At 40.2% G+C, this 26,566-nt stretch overlaps 1 protein-coding gene across 4 annotated transcripts in view; it reads left to right on the plus strand.

Annotated features, from left to right (window-relative positions):
* The window catches only part of LOC129755239 (radial spoke head protein 3 homolog A), a 95,905-nt gene that overhangs the window by 21,658 nt on the left and 47,681 nt on the right, over nucleotides 1-26,566 (plus strand). For all 4 annotated transcript variants that reach the window (XM_055751626.1, XM_055751627.1, XM_055751624.1 and 1 more), the window contains one exon: nucleotides 16,958-17,331. In XM_055751626.1, the coding sequence (XP_055607601.1) occupies nucleotides 16,958-17,331 (374 nt within the window). The remainder of the gene's footprint in view (nucleotides 1-16,957; nucleotides 17,332-26,566) is intronic.

Raw genomic sequence — 26,566 nt, forward strand, 5'->3', positions numbered from 1 at the left:
GTAGCCAAAAGTGCCACATGTTTTGCGTACAAGTTCTTGTGTATTTTCTCCATTTTTGTATGGCATTCCGAAGATCATGAGGTTTTTAGAAACAGCTTCCCGGTTAAATCGGTCGAGGTTTACTTCTAATTTAAGGACCTGATTAGAAAGATTTGAATGCTTAGATTTGAGGTCAGTTACTTCTTTTTCAAGAGCATCGTTTCGGAGTTTTATGTCTTTGAAATCAGTCTGAATTTCATCGAATTTCGTGGACAAAAATTCCTGCGAAGCCTCTATCGCAGTAGTAACTGATCTCATATCTGTTTTGATTGAGGTCAATTCATGTGAAACCACATTATAAACGGTCGTTTCAATTTTAGTATGGATATTTTCGATAATAGTTTCATGATCTTTCCGTAAACTTATTATTTTGGCGTAAATACATGCACAGTTGGCATCGCAAAAGTATTGCTGCGCTTTCATTTTGCGAGCTGCACTGCCAATCAAATTTTTGCACCGAAGATGAACGCTCTTGAAACAATATGCACAAGTAAGTATTTTATCAAGATTATTTTCAGTATTATTACACTCTATACAGATAACTTCGTCATCACATTCCATGTTCGCCATCGCCATAATACAACGATTAAAAGCTAAAAGGAACTAACTCGTTTGATGAAACGCACAACTAAAGCTAGAAATTATTAAAATTAAGAAATAAGAGACTTATAAATTTATTTTTAATAAATTCTATGGTTTCTAATTTAATTCCTTCTATGGTTATAACTGCGCCTACGGTGTTTGTTCATAATTACCTCCACTCAGTGGTCGGAAAATCGCTCAAGAAAAGCAATCAGGAATGGTTTCTAGCTAGAATGATGCTACCTCCGAGTGCTGTGATACGCACGTGGTAAAAGTACCCATTGAATATATGTCGAAAATCAACACAAACTTGATACAAGAAGATATACCATGCCCCACCGGAGGCTACCGTTGCTATTCGTCACGTGGCTAATCGACGGTGATCGACATACTTGGTGATACATTTTGAACGTCGCTCCCTCAATCATTCCCGAACGTCTATCCTCGCATCATTGTTGATAATGCTCGTTATTGATAGACGATCATTAATGTTTCAAAAGGAAAAATCTGAATAAATACCAGGACCACATGTTCAAAAAAGCTGTAGCACATACTGGACAGTTCATTGCGGTTACCTAGTCATGATTTTGTCCTTCTAGGCAAAACGAAAAATAAAAAATCATCTGATAGCCTACATAGATCGCTCAGAACTGATACATATCAGTTATGATCCTAAAGGTTGAAAGTCGTTAGGGGCAAGGTGGGTCTATATTTGTATTTGTATTTGTATTTGAATTATAAATTCCATCTGACAGTATTGTCTACATGAATAGAAAACGAGGAAAAGAATCTAACTAAACTTACATAGTGATACTTGCTAACTGATTACTATTCCTAACTTTAGTCCTAAAAACATCAGTTGAAATATGAAAATCATACAGGTCGAAAAAATGATTGAACACTTTAAACATAGCTCGAAGTGGTTCCTGCTGTCCGTAGTTGGTTCGCTGGAAATCGATGCGCAGAAATTCTCTACCTCTTAGGATCCGTGGTCTGATGTTGATGTTGATTTGATGTAATAATCCGGGACAGTCAATTTCGTAGTCAATGAGTTTTTTAATGAAGACAGCTCGTGCAATTATGCGCCTTTCGGAGAGCGTTTCCATTCCTATCAATAAACATCGGTGTTTATAATCAGGAAGAGTGTCAGGATTGTTCCAGGGTAGAAATCGGAGGGCGAATTTGACGAATCTCGATTGGACTGCTTCGATACGCTTAGCCCAGTATGCTGTGTAAGGACTCCATACAACCGATGCAGTTTCCAAGTTGGATCGTACAAGAGAATAGTACAGAGATCGTAGGCAGTAGGGATCTTTGAATTCTTTGGAAATCCTTGTGATGAATCCGAGATTTTTATTGGCTTTAGCTATGATGCTGGCGTAATGCTCATGGAAAGTCATTTTCTCGTCAAGGATGACGCCAAGATCCTTGAAAGATGAGACCCTATCCAGCGGAGTATTCGTAATTTTATAAGACCATGCAATAGGGTTAGATTTACGAGTAAAGGAGATGATGGCGCACTTCGGGATGCTGATGGTCAGATGGTTGTTAGAACACCATTTGGCGAACAAATCAATGTATTCTTGTAGTCTTAGACAGTCAGCTTCATTTTTTACCACATGAAATAGTTTCAGGTCGTCCGCGTAACCTAATCGGCATTCGGCAGGAAGCATCAGCAACACATCATTGAAAAAAAGTGAGAAAAGAAGAGGGCCGAGATTGCTGCCTTGTGGCACGCCTGACTCATTGAGGAATGCAGAAGAAGTTTGGGTTCCTAGTTTTACAGACAGTTGTCTGTTTTTCAGAAATGATGCCATCCACGAAACAAACGTTTCCGAAAAGCCCAATCTGTTCAGCTTGGCAAGGAGCAGGTTGTGGCTGACACGGTCGAAAGCAGCTTTGAGATCCGTGTAAATAGTATCTACTTGGAATCCTTTTTCAATAGATTTGATGCAGTATGAGGAAAACTGGGTCAGATTTGTGCTAATTGATCTGCCTGGGAAAAATCCGTGTTGGTCGCTGGAGATATAAGCTTTGGCTTCGCGCATAATGGTTTTAGATATCAAGATTTCAAACAGTTTTGACCCAACACAGAGAGATGTGATTCCTCTGTAATTTTGAACATTCTGTTTGTTACCTTCAGATGTTACCTTGTTAGATCAGGAGGTGTTCCCAAATAACGAATTCCCGATTCAGCCATTTTGGCTATGTAGGCTATGCAACTATGCGGAACTCATGAAGTTTGTTTACCAACAAACCACAGAAAAGCTGAGCAAAAAATAAACAAACTCATTGAGAGCCCCGCTCACTCCTCGCCTACTTACTGTGAAAGTCGGAGAACCTAGTGTATCTAAGAACCTTGGTTAGGGGAAGGAAATCAGCATCGAGACGTTCGTTGCTGATAGTCTGCGTCCTTTTTTACCTCATCATGTATCGCAAAAGTGTTTCAAATACAGAAGCGTCGTTGTCATGCATGATTGTTTGTATGATTTGGTTGAAGAAGGAAAATTTGACTGCTTTGATTTTTTGGCTCTGAATGTAGTCAAGCATGGCTCAGTGAAAATGATTGATTTTCGGAAGCATGCCCCCACTTAGCCCTACTTTTTTTAAGCTTATAAAACCCAAAGTTTTTGTTTTGAACATTGCTGTTTTTCCCACAGGATCAGATTCTAGGCAAATCATAATATTTTTTACAAAACGCCTGTTTAAAGTGAATTGCCTGTGAAGAAATTTCCTACAAAATTCAGGGTTCTGAAAACCATCCCTTTTTCGCTTCTGGATTCGGACCAGTTGGTTTCATTTTGGTTTAAAAACATTCTCAAATGCCTAACTCACAAAAACATACAATTTTCCCTGCAAAATGAACCTTCATGTTATTATTGACTGGAAAGATGGTCTCATCCTTACAATATAATAAGAGCGTTTGTTCTAGTCGTTGAACTTTCAAGGATCCGGCCAATTTGTAACACTCATTCGCTCTTGTAAATTTGAAGGCACAATGTCCCCATGAGCCTGTTTCAAGAGTTTACGGATCAATGTGGATTATTCGAGGTTCAAAAACTCCAACACACATTACTCGAAGGTATGATCTGAGCTAGCGCTTGAAAAACCGAAAAATAACACTTTGTAAAAAATCTATTCTTGGAAAACAATTCAGAGAATTTGAGACTTTGTGATTTTTCATAAATTCCAATTTTTCATCTAAACAACAGCAAATGCAATAATACAAGTTCTGTTTGCTGACATTGGGCTGAATTTTGGTTTGCCAAACGAGTTCATACGTAGATCAGGATGGCTGACCAATTTCAGTAAAAATATTAATTTTTTTTTGCAAATTCTTTATTTGAAACGGCTCATACCTTTAGGCTTTAAGGAGCCAAACTCGTTTTGTTTTTTTACAGTAGTTTGCTTACTTCTAGTTCACTTCCCTTTTTTTAAAAGAAAAGGAAATAGATAGGGGAATATGAAAACAAAAAGAATTATAGACGAAGATCAATAGCTTTTAGGAAAAGATTTCGAACATGTAGTCCAAGTCTATAAAAATATTCATGTTGATGTCCAATAAATTTCGACGTGAAATGCTTCAAACCGCGGTGCACTGGATGAGTTTCTCAATGCCACTTCAACAACAACAGTTTATTAGCTATTAGATTGCCCATAAAATGAACAAAAATCAAAAGGTGGATCAATCAACACCTTATCTGCTAACACCTTCATTTGATATGTTCCAGCAATCTACTACTTAGCCATAGATACAACTATGTATGTCGAATCATGCAAGGCATGCCACAGTGAAAGGCGTTTTCCCATATGTCGAGTATCCTTAGGTTCTTCGTCGTAAACGTGTGTCGGTATACAGACATGTAACGGTGAAAATATGACAGCTATCACTCTCATGCTATCGAGCTATTATTGGAAAACATCCGATGCTCTAAGGTGGTATGCGACGGCTTGAGGTGTCCACTTTTCATTTCGTTCTAGGTATCCCGCGACATGTTGTGTAGAGATAAATTGTCAACAGCACTTAGCTGACCCACACCGGAAGGAATGACCTTCCCCGGTTAATGCATATAAGTGGTGCCGGACAACTGGCCGTTCCCTCAGATGACCGAAATAGATTCGTTCCGGCGCACACAGGGGTAAAACATGAAAAAGGCGATCAAAACTGTTTTCTGCCGAAACTGTTCGTTTTAGACCTATAGTGTCTTCGAGACAAATGACCAGCATTACAAGGGCTAAAAAATAAGTTTTTCAAAAAATTGATTAATCCACCTAGTAGTGAGTTAGAAAAACTAACTTTTTTAATATCCATTTTAGAGCTGTATTGTCTGAGAAAAGTTTTTAGCTTGTACCAATTCTAGCAACTTTGCTAAAAAAGTCATAGCTGTAACATTAATCGTTTCAAAGTTATGACAATTTTTAGAAAAATAACACCAATTTTCAGTTTTTTCAACATAACTTTTTTGCGCGTGATTTTTCATATAAAATATATTCTAGAGAGTTTTGAAGACAGAAAAGTTGTACACTTTTGCTGAATATACTGTATAGAAATTTTGAAGTTTAAACGAGATATCTTAAAAATACTTAACAAAAATAGTCATTTTGAACTGGTTATATCTCCTGAGTTCGGACGAGTTCGGTTACATATTTTACAGTTTTGCAATCAGAAAAGTATCGCCTTTCAAACAATGTACAATTAAAAGCGGCCAATTGTGACCTTCATAGTGTAAATGTCAATAAAAGTGAGCCGAAAGTGATTTTTTTATACTAATTTGAGCATAACTATTACTATTTGGCTGCAACATGTAGGATTCCTAACAGTAGGCCTACTTGAACCACTTGGACTTGAGATGGTAGATGGGCTCAAATTAGTATAAAAACTTCATTTTTATCTCACTTCTATTGACATTTCCAAAATGAGGATCAAAATTGGCCACTTTTAATTGTATATTGTTTGAAAAGCGATACTTTTCTGATTGCAAAACTGTAAAATATGTAACCGAACTCGTCCGAACTCAGGAGATATAACCAGTTCAAAATGACTATTTTTGTTAAGTATTTTTAAGATATCTCGTTTAAACTTCAAAATTTCTATACAGTATATTCAGCAAAAGTGTACAACTTTTCTGTCTTCAAAACTCTCTAGAATATATTTTATATGAAAAATCACGCGCAAAAAAGTTATGTTGAAAAAACTGAAAATTGGTGTTATTTTTCTAAAAATTGTCATAACTTTGAAACGATTAATGTTACAGCTATGACTTTTTTAGCAAAGTTGCTAGAATTGGTACAAGCTAAAAACTTTTCTCAGACAATACAGCTCTAAAATGGATATTAAAAAAGTTAGTTTTTCTAACTCACTACTAGGTGGATTAATCAATTTTTTGAAAAACTTATTTTTTAGCCCTTGTAATGCTGGTCATTTGTCTCGAAGACACTATAGGTCTAAAACGAACAGTTTCGGCAGAAAACAGTTTTGATCGCCTTTTTCATGTTTTACCCCTGTGTGCGGCGTCATGGTGTTTTTTTTTTTGCTAGATTGGATATACCTACTGTCACGAAGTCAATTATCTTCTCCGACCTAGATGTTTGAGTACTCACTCTGCTCAATCAACAAAACAATCATGTTTGAATTTTTTTTTCGCTGATTGAAATTGAGTTCACTTTATCGTAGAATTGAAATTAGCTGAAGTCTTACCTATAACAGTTTCTTTAGATTCAGCGTATAAGAAAAAATATTTTATATTTCATTATTTTTCCTGCATTTTATTAAACTCCCAAACAGAGTGTTGAAGCAAGAGCCATTAGATGCCAGGCCCATTTTATCAATCGATCGCTATCGATTGCACTGGTAGCTTAAACACTGTTATTAAATGCCTTCTTTCTTGTTAACCTTCTCGAGGTAGTTTATTATTTATACCAAATAACAGATTCCTTACAATTAAATATGAATGCACCCCGGACAACAACTAAATCGATCACTGAAATGCAGCGTTTTTTTTTGTAATTCGTGATTGACAGCAACCTATGATATTTTTGTAAAAAGAAAAGAAAGTTGTGAAATATGGTATTTTAAAAAGTAGAAGTGTGCCGTACATTCAACCGGCCCAATATTCGGTGCCGAATGCCGCATAGAAACCGTTAAGGCGAGTTTTCGGCTCACCGCAAAGTTAAGCTAAGTATTCGGTCGAATAAGCCGAATATTTTTTTTTAAATAACAGTCCTGTCAAATTTTTCAAATGATTTTGGATACTTTATAAAATATCCAAAAGTAGTGTTGAATAAGCTACACAATCAGCAAAAGCTGTGTCAGTAAAATATCTTTGGCGTATCCGAGTAACTTTCACTGTAGATCGTACAGAAGTATGCCCAGATATTATTTAAAACTTCCGGGTTTTGCAAAGCATTTTTAAGATTATTTGCTAAACCAAATAAAAAACTCAAATTTATCTTTGAACATTTTTAGATTTTGTGTTCAAAAACGATTTAAGAAATTTGAGAATGAACAAAAAACTTTGTGTAGTCCTTAGGTATGAGTTTAATACTGCTTTCATACTTTTTTCTCTTGTATGTTTTAGAATAAGGCCTCGATTTTGTTCAGATTTGCCTTTTTTTAATTTTTTTTCAAAAATTCCTGAATTTCCCAACCGCGTGGATACGTGTGATATGATTAAGATTAAAGTCATCGTTGTTTTAACAACTATTTTGAAGATATCTAGCTCATATTCCATCTTCATCTAATTCGATATCAAATAAGCAACTTCAAATTGCTTGACACCTGTTTCGGCATGTTTCATCCCAAATTTCACAGGAATCCTATCTCTTTATTGATTGACGTCCTAGAAGCGACAAGTCATCTGATGTTCTTTCAGTTATTGGTGGCATTTTGAAACTTAGAGAAACCCCTGCTTGAAATTGATTTTGAAAAGAATCAACTCGAAATCATGAAGGGCATTATCATGGAAGAAATATAAGGAAATTGAAATATTCGCTTTTGTTTTTTTTTATTAAAAACTCAACAGAATGTTCGATCAAATATTCGTTTGGCCGAATAGTTGAAAAGGTCAATATTCGTTTCGTTCGCTGTTTAGTACATCTCTACTAGTAAGATAACCCTATAGACTAAAATGATTTTTTTGAAAACGGTATGATATCAACCAAAATATTATTATTAGTTCCACCTAACATGAATCTCTGTTATTCCCCATTTTAAACTTATTATAAGCCTGGGAAAACACTGGGTCGGTGTGCCTAAAATTTATTTTTATAGTGCTTTTGCTCGGGCTAATTCAGTATTGGATATCTTACGAATTCTGTTAAAAACTTACCATTTTTAAGTCATACCCGTAGAATTACAGAAATAATTATATGAAAAAGTCTGTTTTACAATCATCTCCTTAAAGAGAAATATATAAGTCAAATTTTAATAATAATAATAATAATAATCAATTTTATTCGTATAACATAAGATATGTACAATCTTTTTGAAGTGTTACATTTGGGTTTCCATTGTTTCGATTTCAATTTAATTGTTTCTGATGAATTTTCATGTCTAACTAATAACAAATTTTAGTTTACCATCCTGAAATATGGTCAAATGTGACGAAATAAGTAAAGTATAATACCGCGTTTTCAAGTTGATGTCATCAAACTGATACAGGCCGAACCTTTTTAATGAGATTGATATTTATGTATATCTAAACGTTTTCGTGTCCACGGAACGTAAGTAAAAATAGAATCGTCAATATCTGTTTACAACTCGCTTAATGCAATAAAAAATTCATAACATTATGTATCTGTTAAATCTAATATTAACCGTAGTTAATCACACCCGGGAGACCACTGAGACGATTTCTTTTTATAACTTGTATGGACGAGATTCTATTTTGCTTCAAAAGTAGATAGCTAAATTACCTAAAGAATATTGCAAATGCCCTCTAAGAAGATTTAGCTTTGGACATGTAAAGCCTTTCTATCAGTTTTTCTTATTTCCAAGAAAAACTTGATCTAATATTTAAAGGATTATAAAATCAAGCGTTCACTAGCGTTCATCAAGTATTCACCGAGCGATCACTGTCCTCAATGCCGCCTACAAAGTGTTGTCCCGAATCCTACTCCGCCGCCTAACGCCACAAGCAAACAGATTCGTGGGAAGTCATCAGGCCGGCTTCATGGAGGGACGGTCTACGACGGACCAGATATTCACATTGCGGCAAATCCTTCAAAAATGCCGTGAACACCAAGTCCCTACGCATCATCTATTCATCGACTTCAAAGCCGCATACGACACGATCGACCGTGACGAGCTATGGAAAATCATGGACGAGAACGGCTTTTCCGGGAAGCTGATCAGACTGATCAAGGCGACGATGGATGGAACGCAGTGCTGTGTGCGGATTTCGGGTGAATTGTCGAGTTCATTCGAATCGCGCAGGGGGCTTTGACAAGGTGATGGTCTATCCTGCATGATGTTCAACGTGGCGCTAGAAGGTGTTATTCGACGAGCGGTGGGCGAAATGCGGGGCACGATTTTCAAAAGATCCAGTCAACTTATCTGCTTTGCCGATGACATTGATATAGTCGGCAGATCATCTGCGGCGGTGGAAGAGATCTACCACAAACTGAAACGCGAAGCAGGAAGGATTGGGTTGATGATTAATACGTCCAAGACGAAGTACATGCTGGCCTGCGGATCCGATACCGACCGAACCCGCTTGTCCAGTAATAACAAGGTCACGATCGACGGCGACGAGCTGGAGATAGTCGAAGACTTTGTCTATCTCGGCTCACTGGTGACCGCAGACAATGACACCAGCCGTGAGATCCGGAGGCGAATTATCAGCGGAAGTCGTGCCTACTATGGACTCCACAAGCAACTGCGGTCGAGAAGACTTAGCCCTCGCACGAAGTGTAACCTGTATATGACGCTCATTAGACCGGTTGTTCTCTACGGGCACGAGACATGGATATTGCTCGAGGAAGACCTGCGTACACTCGGAGTATTCGAGCGACGAGTGTTAAGAACCATCTTTGGCGGCGTACAGGAGAACGGAGTGTGGAGGCGAAGGATGAACCACGAGCTCGCGCGCCTCTACGGCGAACCCAGTATCCAGAAGGTGGTGAAGGCTGGCCGGATACGCTGGGCGGGACATGTTGCGAGAATGCCGGACGACTGTCCTGCAAAACAGGTGTTCGCTGCGAATCCGGTAGGAACAAGACGAGCGGGGGCGCAACGAGCGAGGTGGTTAGACCAAGTGGAGCGTGATCTGGCGAACGTGGGGTGTCCGAGAAATTGGAGAACGGTTGCTATGAACCGAGTGAATTTTAGGAATTATGTTCGTCAAGTTATGTCGTGAGACGGAATACCATGTAAATAAAATAAATAAAAATCAAGCGTAGGACCTTCCAGAATGTTATAGAAATTTTCACTAAGTACAATAGGGAGGAAGCCAAAAGGTTTTCCGAAAAACTCTGTCTGTTAACAGAACAAATGATGTATTTAAATCGCGATATACACCAATGTCAAATCGCTAACCAGAGTTTGATTGAGCCTGACCTATGATAGATGAATAGATTATTAACAGTTGCCAAAGTTTCTTATGAGAAAAGTGATTTAAAAAAATATATGGTAGAACCCTTTTTACAGTTTCTCAAATAATTTATTTTTTTTTAAAGATTTTCTGATATACCTACTGAATTTTGATTTCCAAACTGTTATGGAAAAAACATATTAACCCTCATCCGCATTAGCGTGTCATTTTGACACTATTGCAAGTTTGAAGGCTTGTAACTTTTTTCAGAAACTTCAAAAAACAAAAATTTCTTGGGGTACCCTAAACGAATTCAAAAGTTCTTTAATATTGCATCTTTACTTTATTTATGGACGAACCCTGGAAGCCTGGACAAAAAACTCCCTTTTCCGACTCAGAGTGTCATTTTGATACTCCAAAAGTAAAATCTATTTAAGTCGTTTGAATTATTATGAATTTCATATAAAACTTATATCAATAGAAACCTTGTAATGTCAGTAAAATATGTTCAGAACATTATATATAGCTAAAGCTTCCAGTTTTCTCGTTATTCAGCATGAAAGAAAAAAACATGCCTCAGGAAAACTGCTGTAGTTCATATATTACACGTCCAAAAAATATTTGACTATTTGACGCATATGAAAGCTGAAGTTAATGTCTACATCATGAAGCCAAGAAATATTGTTTAAATTTTTTTTAATGAAATGGTCACAAAAAGTTCAAAAAAGTGGTCTGAAAAACCTACTTTTCATTAGATTGATAGTAAAAACTGTTTGAGCGATGCTAGAGCTTTTGTTAAAATATCATTACAAATTTTATTCCAATTCTGACATTTTGTTGTCTTTAGAATTTTGATGCAATAAAAATTGAATTTACTGGAATTTTTCAAAGTTGACTACTTTGCGCGTTTTTTTCAAAAGTTGAAATTTCATCTGTTTTTGTGTCAGGTCAGCCCGTCAGGTTGTACCCGGATTTTGTTTTGTTGTTGTATGAAGTTGTTTTTAAATGTCTTTTTTAATTGTGTTTTGTTCATTGTTAGGGGAGATGAGGGCATAATGGCCACCTTAAGGAAAATGCTTATTTAACCATAGAAAACAGCTGTAATATGTGAATTACATCATTGTTTCGTGTTCAGACACTCAAATAGTCTATTGCCTAATTGGATGAAACTTGAAAAAGTAGATAAAAACGTTTAAAAATGCATTTTAAAAATTTTTGCCGAAAGCTGAAAACCAGTCACTGTAGAGGCATAATGAGAAACCCCCCGAGGCAGTATGAGCACCATTAATGAAGGCATAATGAGCGATTTCTGCCGGGGAATCTAGCAGCGAATTCAACTCGATGAAGTCAACTGACTAATAGAGCTACAGCTTAACTTGTATCGTCTGACGATTTGGCCTATTGGTTAGGAGGTAATCAGTAGGCTCGAGTTCGATTCCTGGTCGAGGTGATTTTTTTTTTCATTTATCATTCATGATTGCACTAAACGGTGAGGCGTAGATTCATCAAACAAAGCAATAACAAAATAATCTAGGTCTGTTTGTAGAATTCAAAGAATTAACACATGCACATACATTATGTTTCTGGTGTTTTGTTTGACGGATGATGCTTTGATGCTATTTGCCGTATAATGTAACAGTAAAAAAAATCAATCATGAATGGTATGTGCAATAAAAAAAATCCCCTCGAACAGGAATCGAACTCGAGTGTACTGATTACCTCTCCGACACCTTACCAATAGGCCAAATCGACAGACGAAACAAGTCAAGCTGTAGCTTTATTATTCAGTTGACTTCATTGAGTTGAATTCCTTGCTAGATTCTCCGGCAGAAAACGCTCATTATGCCTTCATTGATAGTGCTCTGTTCGCCTCCAGTGAACAAATTAGATTGTATCACATTTACCCGAAAACCATTGCCCAGAATTAATTTTTCCCAGAATGACAAAAACCTGAAATCAAACCCCAGAATGAACCATTTCCCAGAAATAAATTCCCCAGAATGCACCATTTATCAGAATTTTTTTCCCAGAATGGACCATTTTCCAGAATTTTTTGCCCCAGAATGGAACATTTCCCAGAACGGCACAAATCCCAGATTTTTTCCTCTTGTATTTTTATTTGTCTTTTTTTTTCTTATGAATTCTTGTAAATTCCATATGATTCGAAATTAATTTTTTCAAAATGATTTTTTAAAATGAAACTACAACTTTGAAATTTTCCAACTAAATTTATTTTAGAACCAATATTGTCCTTTGTTTATGGTTTATGGCACTATAATTCATTCAATGCTTACCCTGGTCCTTTAAAAAACCGTTTAGGTATCCGACTCCTCACGCTGCGCGTTCGAACTTGAAAGACGTTTTGTCCTTCACGCTGTCGCGTGGCGGACGGGGCTAAGGGATCACCCCTATCTTTCACGCAGACCTAGGAAGCCCCGGCAGACCAATGTAATGGGGCCGCTGCTTCCGACGGCGGGTCGGCGGCCACCTCGGGTTTGGGAGCTTCGGCGGCTTTGTGCCGCCTCAGCCCCTTCATCCTCGTTAGTTGCGGCTTTGCCGCAAGAGAATTAAGTTATGAAACCCCATTTTTGTGTAACAATTCCTTTTTTTTTTAAATTTCTAGTAAGGATAAATGTTTTTAATTTTCTGGGAAATGGTTCTTCTGGCGAAAAAATTTCTGGTAAGTGGTTCATTCTGGTGAAAAAATTTCTGGGAAATGGTACATTCTGGCGAAAATTTTTCTGGGGAATGGTTCGTCTGGGGAAAAAAATTCTGGGGAATGGTTCTTTCTGGCGATTGAAATTCTGGGGATTTTTCATTCTGGGCAATGGTTTTCGGGTAAATGGAGTACAACCACTGAGTTATATCACAAGCCCACAAATACATTACGTTTCTGGTGTTTTGTTTGACGGATGATGCTTTGATGCAATTTGCCGTATAATGTAACAGTAAAAAAAATCAATCATGAATGGTATGTGCAATAAAAAAATCCCCTCGACCAGGAATCGAACTCGAGTCTACTGATTACCTCTCCGACACCTTACCAATAGGCCAAATCGACAGACGAAACAAGTCAAGCTGTAGCTTTATTATTCAGTTGACTTCATCGAGTTGAATTCGCTGCTAGATTCCCCGGCAGAAAACGCTCATTATGCCTTCATTGATAGTGCTCTGTTCGCCTCCAGTGAACAAATTAGATTGTATCCCATTTACCCGAAAACCATTGCCCAGAATTAATTTTTCCCAGAATGACAAATACCCGAAATCAAACCCCAAGAATGAACCATTTCCCAGAAAAATGGCAGAAATCCCAGATTTTTTCCTCTAGTATTTTTATTTTTTTTTTCTAATGAATTCTTGTAAATTTCATATGATGCAAAATTCATTTTTTCAAAATGATTTTTTAAATGAAACTACAACTTTGAAATTTTCGAACTAAATTTATTTTAGAACCAATATTGTCCTTTGTTTATGGTTTGGGTACTTTAGTTGATTTAATGCTTACCATGGTCCTTTAAAAAACCGTTTTGGTATCCGACTCCTCACGCTGCTCGTTCGAACTTGAAAGACGTTTTGTCCTTCACGCTGTCGCGTGGCGGATGGGACTAAGGGATCACCCCTAGCTTTCACGCCGACCTAGGAAGCTCCGGCAGACCTAAACCAATGTTTTAGGGCCGCCGCTTCCGACGGCGGATCGGCGGCTTTGTGCCGCCTCCGCTCCTTCATCCTCGTTGATTGCGGCTTTGCCGCAAAAGAATAATATTATGAGAAACCAATTTTTGTTGAAAAAATCTATTTTAATTTTTTGAATTTCAGGTTGGATTAATATATTAAATTTTCTGGGAAATGCCAATTCTGGCGAAAATTTTTCTGGGAAATGGTCATTCTGGTAAATTTTTTTCTGGGAAATGGTTCATTCTGGGAAAAAAATTCTGGTGAATGGTGCATTCTGGGAAAAAAAAATCTGGGGAAGTGGATTTCTGGTGATTGAAGTTCTGGTGATTTTTCATTCTGGGCAAAGGTTTTCGGGGAAATGGAGTACAACCAACAAATTTAAGTAAAAACGCGTTTTAAAATTGATTAAAGTGAAAAATCAAAAATTTTATGATGCTGAAAATTGAGAAACAATGTGTAGATCATGTTGCAGTGCATCTCCCCTACGTCTATAACTTCACTTTGTGCATTGTATTTGTACATCATTTGATTAACAGGTTGATGTTTTGCATAGTCTTTGTCATAAAGTGCAATGTAGAATAAATGTTTATTTCTTAATGGAAAAATTTAAGTTTGAAAGTGATTCAGGAAAGTGATTCAGAACTGTCTATTCTTTGTGTAACAACATCATTTACAAATGCAATTTAAGAAAATTCTATGCGTTTACTGAAAGGTTCTATATCAATAAGCTTACAACGCGATTCATACTATGGGAGAGGAAAAGTGGTCCAATTGATTTTACGTAGCGCATGTAACAAAAATTGTTTTTGAACAGATTCGAGACGTTGCTCGTGAATATTTGAATAAGGATTCCATATGATGCTACCATACTCCAATATCGAACGAACATAGGATATATAAAGTGACTTTATGATGTATGGGTCTTGAAAGTGTTTGCTGAAACGTTTTACAAATCCTAGCATGCAATTTGCTTTATTTATGATATTGGTCTGATGTTCTACAAACGTGAGTTTCGAATCCAGTATGACGCCGATATCTCTTAAAATTTTGCATTTTTGTACTGGTTGACTGCCTAATTTTGTTTCAATGATGGGTAACTTTGTTTTCTGCTAAATGATATAGAGTTGCATTTTTTAACATTCAATTGAAGTAAACTTTTGTTGCACCATTCAAAGAAAAAACTGATTTTGTTTTGAAATGTTTCAACATCTTCGGTTTTTATTTTCAGAAATAGTTTAATATCATCGGCGTATATTAGGTATTCGATACGTTTTGGAATAAAGTAAATGTCATTAACGAACAGTATGAAAAGGAGAGGTCCTAAACGAAACCCCTAAGGCACACCCGAGCTTACAACTACAGATTTGGATAATTCGTTTTGGAAACAAACGATTTGTGTTAGATCGGTTAAGTATGATTGTAACCAAGAGAGGAGATTTGGATGAAAGCCATTTTTTTAATTTGAAGATTGAAAAGGGTAAGTCAATGCGATCAAAGGCTTTTCTAAAGTGCTCATAAAGTTGATAACATATGTAACGAATTCGAGAAGATTTGATGCTGTAGAGCGCCCTTCGAAGAAACTGTGTTGTTTACTCGTTATAATATTTTTTACTTGTTGATAATTTTTTTCATTTTTTATTGATTAAAAGAGTTTGAGGATGCAAGACAAAATAGCTATTCCTCGATAATTTCGTATATCTGATTTTTTTCGGACTTGAAAATTGGAATTAAAAAAGATTTTTTCCATAATTTGGGTACTTTTCTATAACTTAACGACATATTAAAAAGAATCAGAAAAGGTTCGGTCAATTCGGTCGCCAAGTTTTTAAGGAAACATGGGGGGAATTCGCTGTTTTTAAAAGCCAAAAAAGAATAATCTTGTATGTACCCTTCGTAACCTACAATCTATACTAACCGATTATACTATACTAAATTGCCTAAACTAAAGTTTCTTTAAAAGAGAAGTATTGGACCGAAAATTAGCAAAAATTGAAGGAGGAGGATGCCGCCACCTAAAATACAGATTAGATGAAGTATAAGTTCAAAAAACTGATCAATATTGACTGAAAAAAGTGTGCGCCGACAGATGGGAGATACTAAGAAGAAAGTAGAATTTTTTCTCACAAAAAACGATATTTTTTTAATTTTTGCATGAATTATTATAAGATCACCTTCATTTCCTTCATAGAAAGTATTTCGATCAAACGAACGGTTACACACGCATACACGCATTCGTAATTGTTCCATTTCTCAATGCACTAAGCTTTAAAATACCGAAACTTTGAGCGCTTTAAAGCACTCAAATCCGATTGAGCTGATGTTTTGTACAGTTCAGATTTTTGGGCCAATCTATAAAATGTTTATGGTCGGTTTTAAAAATTCGATCATGAAATTTTTCCATACATCCATTGCCACCATGATGTTCGCTGAAGACTCGGAAAATTAAAACATTTAAAAAAGACAACGAAAGTAACTTCGTAAAATACCGTCGTTTAACTGAGCAGAATCTAATGAAAAAGGCTTTATCTTGTAAACTAATGCTTAGAAAAAAAAAAACTATTATTGATTGCAAATTATAGGTTCACTTGTCCAATTGACGGGGATAATAGTTTGTCTAGCAAAATTTTGACACCTTAAAGTTATTGCAAAAATCAATTTAAAAAGTTTTGGTGAGGTCTAATGGTTATTATAAAATAAGCTAAATAATGCTTTATTCAGCGGATCAAAAACTTTTAAAAGCTAGTTTGTAAAGAGGCGTTTTCGTTTGAGTTATTCCTTCACGCAATTCATGCATGTAATTAAAGAGCTTATATTGCTCTCATTATCCCCTGCCTTCAGAAGGTTTAGCTGAGAACCAGACAACAAGATGTGGATTTTTTCATAAATGACTTTGTTGGAAAAACAAAATTTTTGGAAATAAATTAAGCGATTGTTATTTTGCGTGAAACAAATAATGCAAAACATTTGTAACTGTTTAGTAATTGAGCCTATACCAAAAAAACAGCCGTTGGAATTCAGCCCCTATCCAAACACCATTCCGATTCGATTGATTCCGATTATCATCCCGCACAAACTTTACAATTACATTTTTGAAAGTTTCCCATCAACAAAAATATCCACAATACATATAGGGAAGTTCCCAGGAGGTGGATGCCAGGAGGAAACCTCTGTTCATCACAACCGTCCCGAAGGGCGTCTTTCTGCAGCCGACCAGAGAACTTCCCAGCTTGGCCCCCTCGGCTGCCACCTTGAGGCGCCTCTACGCTTACGAGAGCCGACCCCGGTTGTTGATTACGAAAAACAACAACGAAAGCAGCAAGGAAAACTTGAGCAACAACAACAACGATATCAATCATCCTAATCGCAACCACCTGAGTAACGAAAATGGCGACCACAATCATAAAATTACCATCACTCAAACGAGCTCGGAACCGAACGTGGCCAAAGTGGCCGTCTTTGCAACCGACAGCGTCCCGAGACACAGTTGCATCAACAGAACACCAAGGTACCTATCTCTACTAATATATGTGTTTATAGTCCTTTCACCCACAACTCAAAGGATTTTCCACTTTTTTTTGTTTTGGGGTAGTTCTTCAAACCTGGGCATTAAATTCTTTCGAACTCGTTGGACTTTACCGGAGGCATGTCAAGGTTACAAATTTCTTCTATGTTGTCGAATGGCTACCGTTTCTAGTCGTCTCAGGAGATGCGATCTTCAATTTACGCAGAGTTTCCGGAATGAGCCCAGCTCCCTTAGTACCTATGTATTTGTTAAATAGTATTTCTAGCCTGAAAATAACAGTCATATATATTTTTGCAGTGAAAATAACTATTATTGAGGCACATATTTTCAAAATCTAAAAATTATAATGTTACGAATGTCATTGGATTGAATTTTACTTTCCGAGATTTATAATTCAATTTATGAATATTTATGTCAAGTTTTAAACGATCAAGTTTAGCTAGTCCATCCTTGATATATTTTCACTTAAAAGTTGACGATGTCTATATGTTTTTCAATAAGAGAGCTAACGCGTATTGGGAGTCCTCAAGTTCTTTGACATCATCTTGATTCTTTGCGATATACTGTTATATGATTTTTTTTTTCGAGAATTGGTGATGGTACTGGATCAAACGAAACAGTTATTTCACTTGAAGAAAAGCATCGTACATGATCTTCATCGCAATGTAACGGTCGCTCTCTAAAACATAGGGCCAAACTGCCACAAGAAATATGCTTTTGCGAATCTCTTCTACCTCTAGTTTCCGAAAAAAATATAGTTAAAAAGCTGTTGAATCCGAGTGGCAAAGATTTTCAACATGTTTTTCTTTATGAAAATTTATCACATTGCACAACCATTTTCCTTTATTGCAACGTTCCAGAATGAGAAAATTCCATAAAGGAAAACATATTTCATATTATTATTTTCTTCAATACAGTTAATTGATGCGGGACAAAGAATTTAGCATGTGGTCAAGCTTCTATTTCAAATGCTCTTCGCTCTTTTCACCACCTTAGAATTTTCTTCTGATCTTCTATCCGTCTTTCATTTCAACTCTTTAACCCTCACCGATAAAGCCGCAAATTCATTTCATAAAACAAATTCACGGTGATTTCTCCTCTTAAAATAATAAAAAAAAAAAAGGAAAACATATTGTGTAACCAGCTGACTTCGGATTAATAACCAAATGCTGGTCTTGCTTATTCATACCGAAAAAGAATTTTTCATGAAATTTCCATAAATAATCAATTTTTTAGTCTTCTGCTTTAGTCTGCTGAATCTGCTGAACTCTCCAGCAAGTTCAATGATTTCAACGATCGATTAAAATGTAACAATTTTTAAAAGTTATAGGTATATATATATTTTGTGTTTCAATCTGATTCGTGCAAACTCATCAAAATTAAATATTTTTGTTTGAATTTTGACTTTAAAAATGCTATATCACTAATGTAAAAAAAAATTAACGAGAAAAACAAGGAATTCCTTGAAAATTTCTACGTACGTGAAGACTACATGTTTCTTATTAGCGAATATTTTTACTCTATAATCAAAATCTTTTGAATGAATAAAACTGTTCCGTTTTTTTCTCAAAATCTCTCCTCGATCATCAACTCCTGTAATGTAAGGAACAAATCCGGCTAGAATTTCATCTTACAACCATTCCCCATTGATTCCAATCAAATAACAGTTTTATGAAGTTTCACTGACTTACACTGAAAAAACCTTAATTTAGCCTCAATAGAAATTCATTTTTTCAACATATACAGGGTCCGGCAATTGAACTGCTACATTACTTCAAGAGTAATTATTTCGTTGCACACGAAACGGTATTGAACGACCCCTCGTCGCTTTGTTTACGTTAAGTCTTAGCTATCATATTGGGTGTAAGTGTTACTTTTGTAATCAGGTGTTATCCGGAAAAATGGATCTCTAACAGAAACGTAGCGCTGTGGTTTCTAGCTGGCAAACGGCAGAAAGACATAGTTCGTGAGCTGTCCGATATAAGTGTGAGCAGAATTTTTGTATACCGTACAGTTAAAAGATACCTGGAGACCGGAAGTGCCAAAAACGGTATGGTGGGGGACGCCGACCTATTGTGGTGACACCTGCCATGGCGAAGATCGTCAAGAAGCGCCTTGAAACTTACGGTTTTCCTTGGGAACAGCAAGCAGCAACTTCTGCTCCCACGAGCAGAACCAAAACAGTTTGTTTTTTTTCCGCATGCTTTGAGTCAATTCGCAATTGAAACAATAGCGGTGATGATTGAAGATGACAGCTGATGATGGTAAACACGGTATAAATGTTTACATCATCACACGGTCAAGCGAGACAACATAAATTGGGTTCGTGGTAACACAACAGTGTTGCCAGATATTCTGGGTAAGAATATCAAAGTACTCATTGAGAAATGAGTACTTTCCCGGTTAGGGATTATAAGATGTGGAAGTGACAATTAGCTATCGCTAATTAATATAGTTGTAATCTAGTGACCTCATAGACGAAACATGAATAAAGATAACTCTATTCCACCACTGAAACCTGCGTTGAATTATTCATTTCAACAGGTTATGGGCCCAGATACGTCTGGATTTTTGGAAATACGAGTTAGTGAGAGGGGTACTCTCAAGTTTACCAGACTTGCGGTTAGCAAGTGCTTCAGCAGCCAGCGCAGTAGGACCAGCCAGGTCGAGGAGCCAGCCACCAGCCAGAGGACCACCGAAGAGGGCCAGCCAGCTGATGTTGGACCAACCAGCGCCGAGACGAGCCAACCTAGGGTCCCCGAGCCAGCGGAGATGGACCAGCCAGGGCAGAGACCAGGCAGCCAAGAGTCCACGGCCAGCCAGGAGGTATCGCCAGAGCCCGGGGAGGTTCGCGGATTGAGAGGGTTACTCTCGATGCCGTCACGAGCCACGTTGCGGTTAGCAAGCGTGAGCTCACGACCGACGGCCGGGAGGAGTCCCAGGATCCGCAACCGAGATGGTACAGCGCGAAGGTCGATATATCCACCCCGGAAACATTGGGTGGAGCTGATAGCCGAGAGGGTTACTCTCGTGCTGTGGTTGTGCGCTGTGGTCAGCAGTTATGAGCTGATCCAATCGCAGAAAACCACCAGCGCAGAGAATCGTCAGCGCAGAGGCCACGAGATGCTTCAGGTCAGCCAGAAGGTGCCACTGAAGTTCGAAGCCGGGAAGTCGGGTTCCGAGAAGGTAACTCTCGATGCCGACACGAACCGCGCTGCGGTTAGCAGCATGGTTTCATTTCCGACGGCAAGGAGGAGTTTCAGGATCCGCAATTGGGCTGCGCAGGGGAGGAAAGGTCCAGCTGCAGCAGCAAGCCGGATTAATTGGGTGGTGCTAATAGCCGAGAGGGTTACTCTCGTGCCCTTGTTGTGCGCTGTGGTCAGAAGTTTTGAACTGATCCAAGCGCAGAGGATCACCAGCGTAGAGAATCGGCAGTGCAGAGGCCAGGAGATACTCCAGGTCAGCCAGAAGGTGCCAATGAAGTTCGAGGCATGGAAGTCGGGTTCCGAGAGGGTTACTCTCGATGCCGACACAAACCGCGCTGCGGTAAGCAGCGTGAGTTTATTTCCGACGGCCGGGAGGAGGACTCTCGGGATCTGTAACCAGGATTGGTCAGGTCCGAATGCTCCAGATGGAGGATTAGCCCGTATCGGAGATTGGAAGAAGCTGTTTGCCGAGAGGGTTACTCTCGTGATATGGAGCTACGCTGCGATCAGTACGCGTGAGCTTATCCAAGCTTACAGAAGGATTTTTCTGTGGCTTTGGCGGAGATGTTTTGGGCGACGGTTAGTTGCCAAATACTTCAGCACTATATTCGATCCAGATGGGTCGCATGCAGCTGAACGTTGCCCTCCGGTTTTAAGGAGCGCTCGAAGCGTTAAAGCAACGGAGCGGAAAGCCATGAAGCTGCAAGTCGAGACGATTATTCTCGTGCTTAGTAGCTGCGCTGCGGTTAGTATGCGCAAGCTTGTTTCCGGCGGATGGTTAATGTTTCGGGTGCTTCGAAGGAGGTGGTTTCAGCGACGGTTAGTCGCTAGCGAAGTCAACCAGTTCTTTCTGCGGATTCCTGCCGAGAGTGCAGATTCTCGAAGTCATCGCAAAATGAAGGCTTTGAGAGGGAACGCGAAGAAAACGGCAAGAGGTTTTTTATCTGGGGTTACCAGAAAACAACGTTCGAGAAAGCAATATGCTTTTCGTTCGCGTGCTGGGGTTATCAGCCACCGGAATCAACGAATCATCGGTTCCGGTGCCAGTCAGCATATGGCGCGAGACGAGAGCGACTACGAGAGTAGCGATGGCGAAGATGACGATGATGATCAAGATTCCGTCAATCCCGAATCGGCCCAGAGACGCAGTCAGCGAAGAGGAGAAGCTAATCAACGCTACGTGGCTAACGTAGCAGCTGATGATGAGGAAGAGCAACTTCGAATCGTCAGTAAGCTCGAGGGCCAAAGGGACTCTTTTTTCCGGAAGACCACCGTAGCCATGAAAGAGAACGAGATTCGGGCTGAACGAAGTGAGGTTATCACTGAGCAGCCGTTCTACGATTTGATCGGTTGTTTGCTGTTTTCGAGGCCGAACATCAGTGCTGCGGTTAGCGTACTAAGCAGCTATCGAGCAGCCCTAGATGAGAGCGAGATTTGGGAAGCGGTCAGCTTAACCCATGTTACAGGAAACCCATTCTATGTTTCGTACACATGGGTCTTCTGTAAGACAGCTATCGAAAAAGCCCTGGAGAAATACGCGGCATGGGAGGTGGTTGGCTCTAGGTCCAGTGAACTCTAGGTCACAGGTTTCGTGGCATGAACGTTCACTGGACGAAGCTGAACGATGGTGAGGTTATCACCGAACAACCGTACAAAGAATTGATCGGTTGTCTACAATATCTGGCGACATCTTCGAGACCAGATATCTGTGCTGCGGTTAGCGCACTAAGTAAATACCAGGCGAGGCCTGCAGCGTATTCTGCGATACCATCGACGTATGACCGATATGGCGTTGGTATACCGCAGAAACGCAAAATTAGAACCACTCATCGGATTTGCTGATGCAGATTTTGCCAACGACTCCGATGATCGAAGATCTGTATCAGGTTACGCTTACATGATCTTCGGAAATCTTATTTCGTGGTCAACGAAACGTCAGCAGACGGTCAGTCTGTCATCGACCGAAGCTGAGATATGAGCCCTTTGCCATGCGGTCAAGGAAAGTTTGTGGTTAACAAACTTCCTTGGTGAATTGGGTGTGGTTAGCACTCCTTTCAAGTTAATGGAGGACAACATCCCTTGCATCCAGTATTTGGAAGAGGCGCGGACTCATCAGCGGATGAAGCATCTGGATGTGAAGTATGCTTTCATCAGAGACATCATAAGAAGCGGTCAGCTATCTTTGCGACACATCTCTACTGAGGATCAGCCAGCAGATGCATTCACGAAGGCGTTACCAAGGGCGAGGCACGCGAAGCTGTTCAGCATTCTCAATCTGCGAATTGAGGGGAGGTGTTGAAACTTACGGTTTTCCTTGGGAACAGCAAGCAGCAACTTCTGCTCCCACGAGCAGAACCAAAACAGTTTGTTTTGGTTCCGCATGCTTTGAGTCAATTCGCAATTGAAACAATAGCGGTGATGATTGAAGATGACAGCTGATGATGGTAAACACGGTATAAATGTTTACATCATCACACGGTCAAGCGAGACAACATAAATTGGGTTCGTGGTAACACAACAGTGTTGCCAGATATTCTGGGTAAGAATATCAAAGTACTCATTGAGAAATGAGTACTTTCCCGGGAAACTTACGGTTTTCCTTGGGAACAGCAAGCAGCAACTTCTGCTCCCACGAGCAGAACCAAAACAGTTTGTTTTGGTTCCGCATGCTTTGAGTCAATTCGCAATTGAAACAATAGCGGTGATGATTGAAGATGACAGCTGATGATGGTAAACACGGTATAAATGTTTACATCATCACACGGTCAAGCGAGACAACATAAATTGGGTTCGTGGTAACACAACAGTGTTGCCAGATATTCTGGGTAAGAATATCAAAGTACTCATTGAGAAATGAGTACTTTCCCGGTTAGGGATTATAAGATGTGGAAGTGACAATTAGCTATCGCTAATTAATATAGTTGTAATCTAGTGACCTCATAGACGAAACATGAATAAAGATAACATGGGATGAATCATCCAATAGGATGAAAATCCCTGAAAAAAAAAAAAAAAAAAAAAAATAAAATAAAGATAACTCTATTCCACCACTGAAACCTGCGTTGAATTATTCATTTCAACAGGTTATGGGCCCAGATACGTCTGGATTTTTGGAAATACGAGTTAGTGAGAGGGGTACTCTCAAGTTTACCAGACTTGCGGTTAGCAAGTGCTTCAGCAGCCAGCGCAGTAGGACCAGCCAGGTCGAGGAGCCAGCCACCAGCCAGAGGACCACCGAAGAGGGCCAGCCAGCTGATGTTGGACCAACCAGCGCCGAGACGAGCCAACCTAGGGTCCCCGAGCCAGCGGAGATGGACCAGCCAGGGCAGAGACCAGGCAGCCAAGAGTCCACGGCCAGCCAGGAGGTATCGCCAGAGCCCGGGGAGGTTCGCGGATTGAGAGGGTTACTCTCGATGCCGTCACGAGCCACGTTGCGGTTAGCAAGCGTGAGCTCACGACCGACGGCCGGGAGGAGTCCCAGGATCCGCAACCGAGATGGTACAGCGCGAAGGTCGATATATCCACCCCGGAAACATTGGGTGGAGCTGATAGCCGAGAGGGTTACTCTCGTGCTGTGGTTGTGCGCTGTGGTCAGCAGTTATGAGCTGATCCAATCGCAGAAAACCACCAGCGCAGAGAATCGTCAGCGCAGAGGCCACGAGATGCTTCAGGTCAGCCAGAAGGTGCCACTGAAGTTCGAAGCCGGGAAGTCGGGTTCCGAGAAGGTAACTCTCGATGCCGACACGAACCGCGCTGCGGTTAGCAGCATGGTTTCATTTCCGACGGCAAGGAGGAGTTTCAGGATCCGCAATTGGGCTGCGCAGGGGAGGAAAGGTCCAGCTGCAGCAGCAAGCCGGATTAATTGGGTGGTGCTAATAGCCGAGAGGGTTACTCTCGTGCCCTTGTTGTGCGCTGTGGTCAGAAGTTTTGAACTGATCCAAGCGCAGAGGATCACCAGCGTAGAGAATCGGCAGTGCAGAGGCCAGGAGATACTCCAGGTCAGCCAGAAGGTGCCAATGAAGTTCGAGGCATGGAAGTCGGGTTCCGAGAGGGTTACTCTCGATGCCGACACAAACCGCGCTGCGGTAAGCAGCGTGAGTTTATTTCCGACGGCCGGGAGGAGGACTCTCGGGATCTGTAACCAGGATTGGTCAGGTCCGAATGCTCCAGATGGAGGATTAGCCCGTATCGGAGATTGGAAGAAGCTGTTTGCCGAGAGGGTTACTCTCGTGATATGGAGCTACGCTGCGATCAGTACGCGTGAGCTTATCCAAGCTTACAGAAGGATTTTTCTGTGGCTTTGGCGGAGATGTTTTGGGCGACGGTTAGTTGCCAAATACTTCAGCACTATATTCGATCCAGATGGGTCGCATGCAGCTGAACGTTGCCCTCCGGTTTTAAGGAGCGCTCGAAGCGTTAAAGCAACGGAGCGGAAAGCCATGAAGCTGCAAGTCGAGACGATTATTCTCGTGCTTAGTAGCTGCGCTGCGGTTAGTATGCGCAAGCTTGTTTCCGGCGGATGGTTAATGTTTCGGGTGCTTCGAAGGAGGTGGTTTCAGCGACGGTTAGTCGCTAGCGAAGTCAACCAGTTCTTTCTGCGGATTCCTGCCGAGAGTGCAGATTCTCGAAGTCATCGCAAAATGAAGGCTTTGAGAGGGAACGCGAAGAAAACGGCAAGAGGTTTTTTATCTGGGGTTACCAGAAAACAACGTTCGAGAAAGCAATATGCTTTTCGTTCGCGTGCTGGGGTTATCAGCCACCGGAATCAACGAATCATCGGTTCCGGTGCCAGTCAGCATATGGCGCGAGACGAGAGCGACTACGAGAGTAGCGATGGCGAAGATGACGATGATGATCAAGATTCCGTCAATCCCGAATCGGCCCAGAGACGCAGTCAGCGAAGAGGAGAAGCTAATCAACGCTACGTGGCTAACGTAGCAGCTGATGATGAGGAAGAGCAACTTCGAATCGTCAGTAAGCTCGAGGGCCAAAGGGACTCTTTTTTCCGGAAGACCACCGTAGCCATGAAAGAGAACGAGATTCGGGCTGAACGAAGTGAGGTTATCACTGAGCAGCCGTTCTACGATTTGATCGGTTGTTTGCTGTTTTCGAGGCCGAACATCAGTGCTGCGGTTAGCGTACTAAGCAGCTATCGAGCAGCCCTAGATGAGAGCGAGATTTGGGAAGCGGTCAGCTTAACCCATGTTACAGGAAACCCATTCTATGTTTCGTACACATGGGTCTTCTGTAAGACAGCTATCGAAAAAGCCCTGGAGAAATACGCGGCATGGGAGGTGGTTGGCTCTAGGTCCAGTGAACTCTAGGTCACAGGTTTCGTGGCATGAACGTTCACTGGACGAAGCTGAACGATGGTGAGGTTATCACCGAACAACCGTACAAAGAATTGATCGGTTGTCTACAATATCTGGCGACATCTTCGAGACCAGATATCTGTGCTGCGGTTAGCGCACTAAGTAAATACCAGGCGAGGCCTGCAGCGTATTCTGCGATACCATCGACGTATGACCGATATGGCGTTGGTATACCGCAGAAACGCAAAATTAGAACCACTCATCGGATTTGCTGATGCAGATTTTGCCAACGACTCCGATGATCGAAGATCTGTATCAGGTTACGCTTACATGATCTTCGGAAATCTTATTTCGTGGTCAACGAAACGTCAGCAGACGGTCAGTCTGTCATCGACCGAAGCTGAGATATGAGCCCTTTGCCATGCGGTCAAGGAAAGTTTGTGGTTAACAAACTTCCTTGGTGAATTGGGTGTGGTTAGCACTCCTTTCAAGTTAATGGAGGACAACATCCCTTGCATCCAGTATTTGGAAGAGGCGCGGACTCATCAGCGGATGAAGCATCTGGATGTGAAGTATGCTTTCATCAGAGACATCATAAGAAGCGGTCAGCTATCTTTGCGACACATCTCTACTGAGGATCAGCCAGCAGATGCATTCACGAAGGCGTTACCAAGGGCGAGGCACGCGAAGCTGTTCAGC

The sequence above is a fragment of the Uranotaenia lowii genome, chromosome 3 (assembly GCF_029784155.1).
Source record: "Uranotaenia lowii strain MFRU-FL chromosome 3, ASM2978415v1, whole genome shotgun sequence".
NCBI lineage: Eukaryota > Metazoa > Arthropoda > Insecta > Diptera > Culicidae > Uranotaenia > Uranotaenia lowii.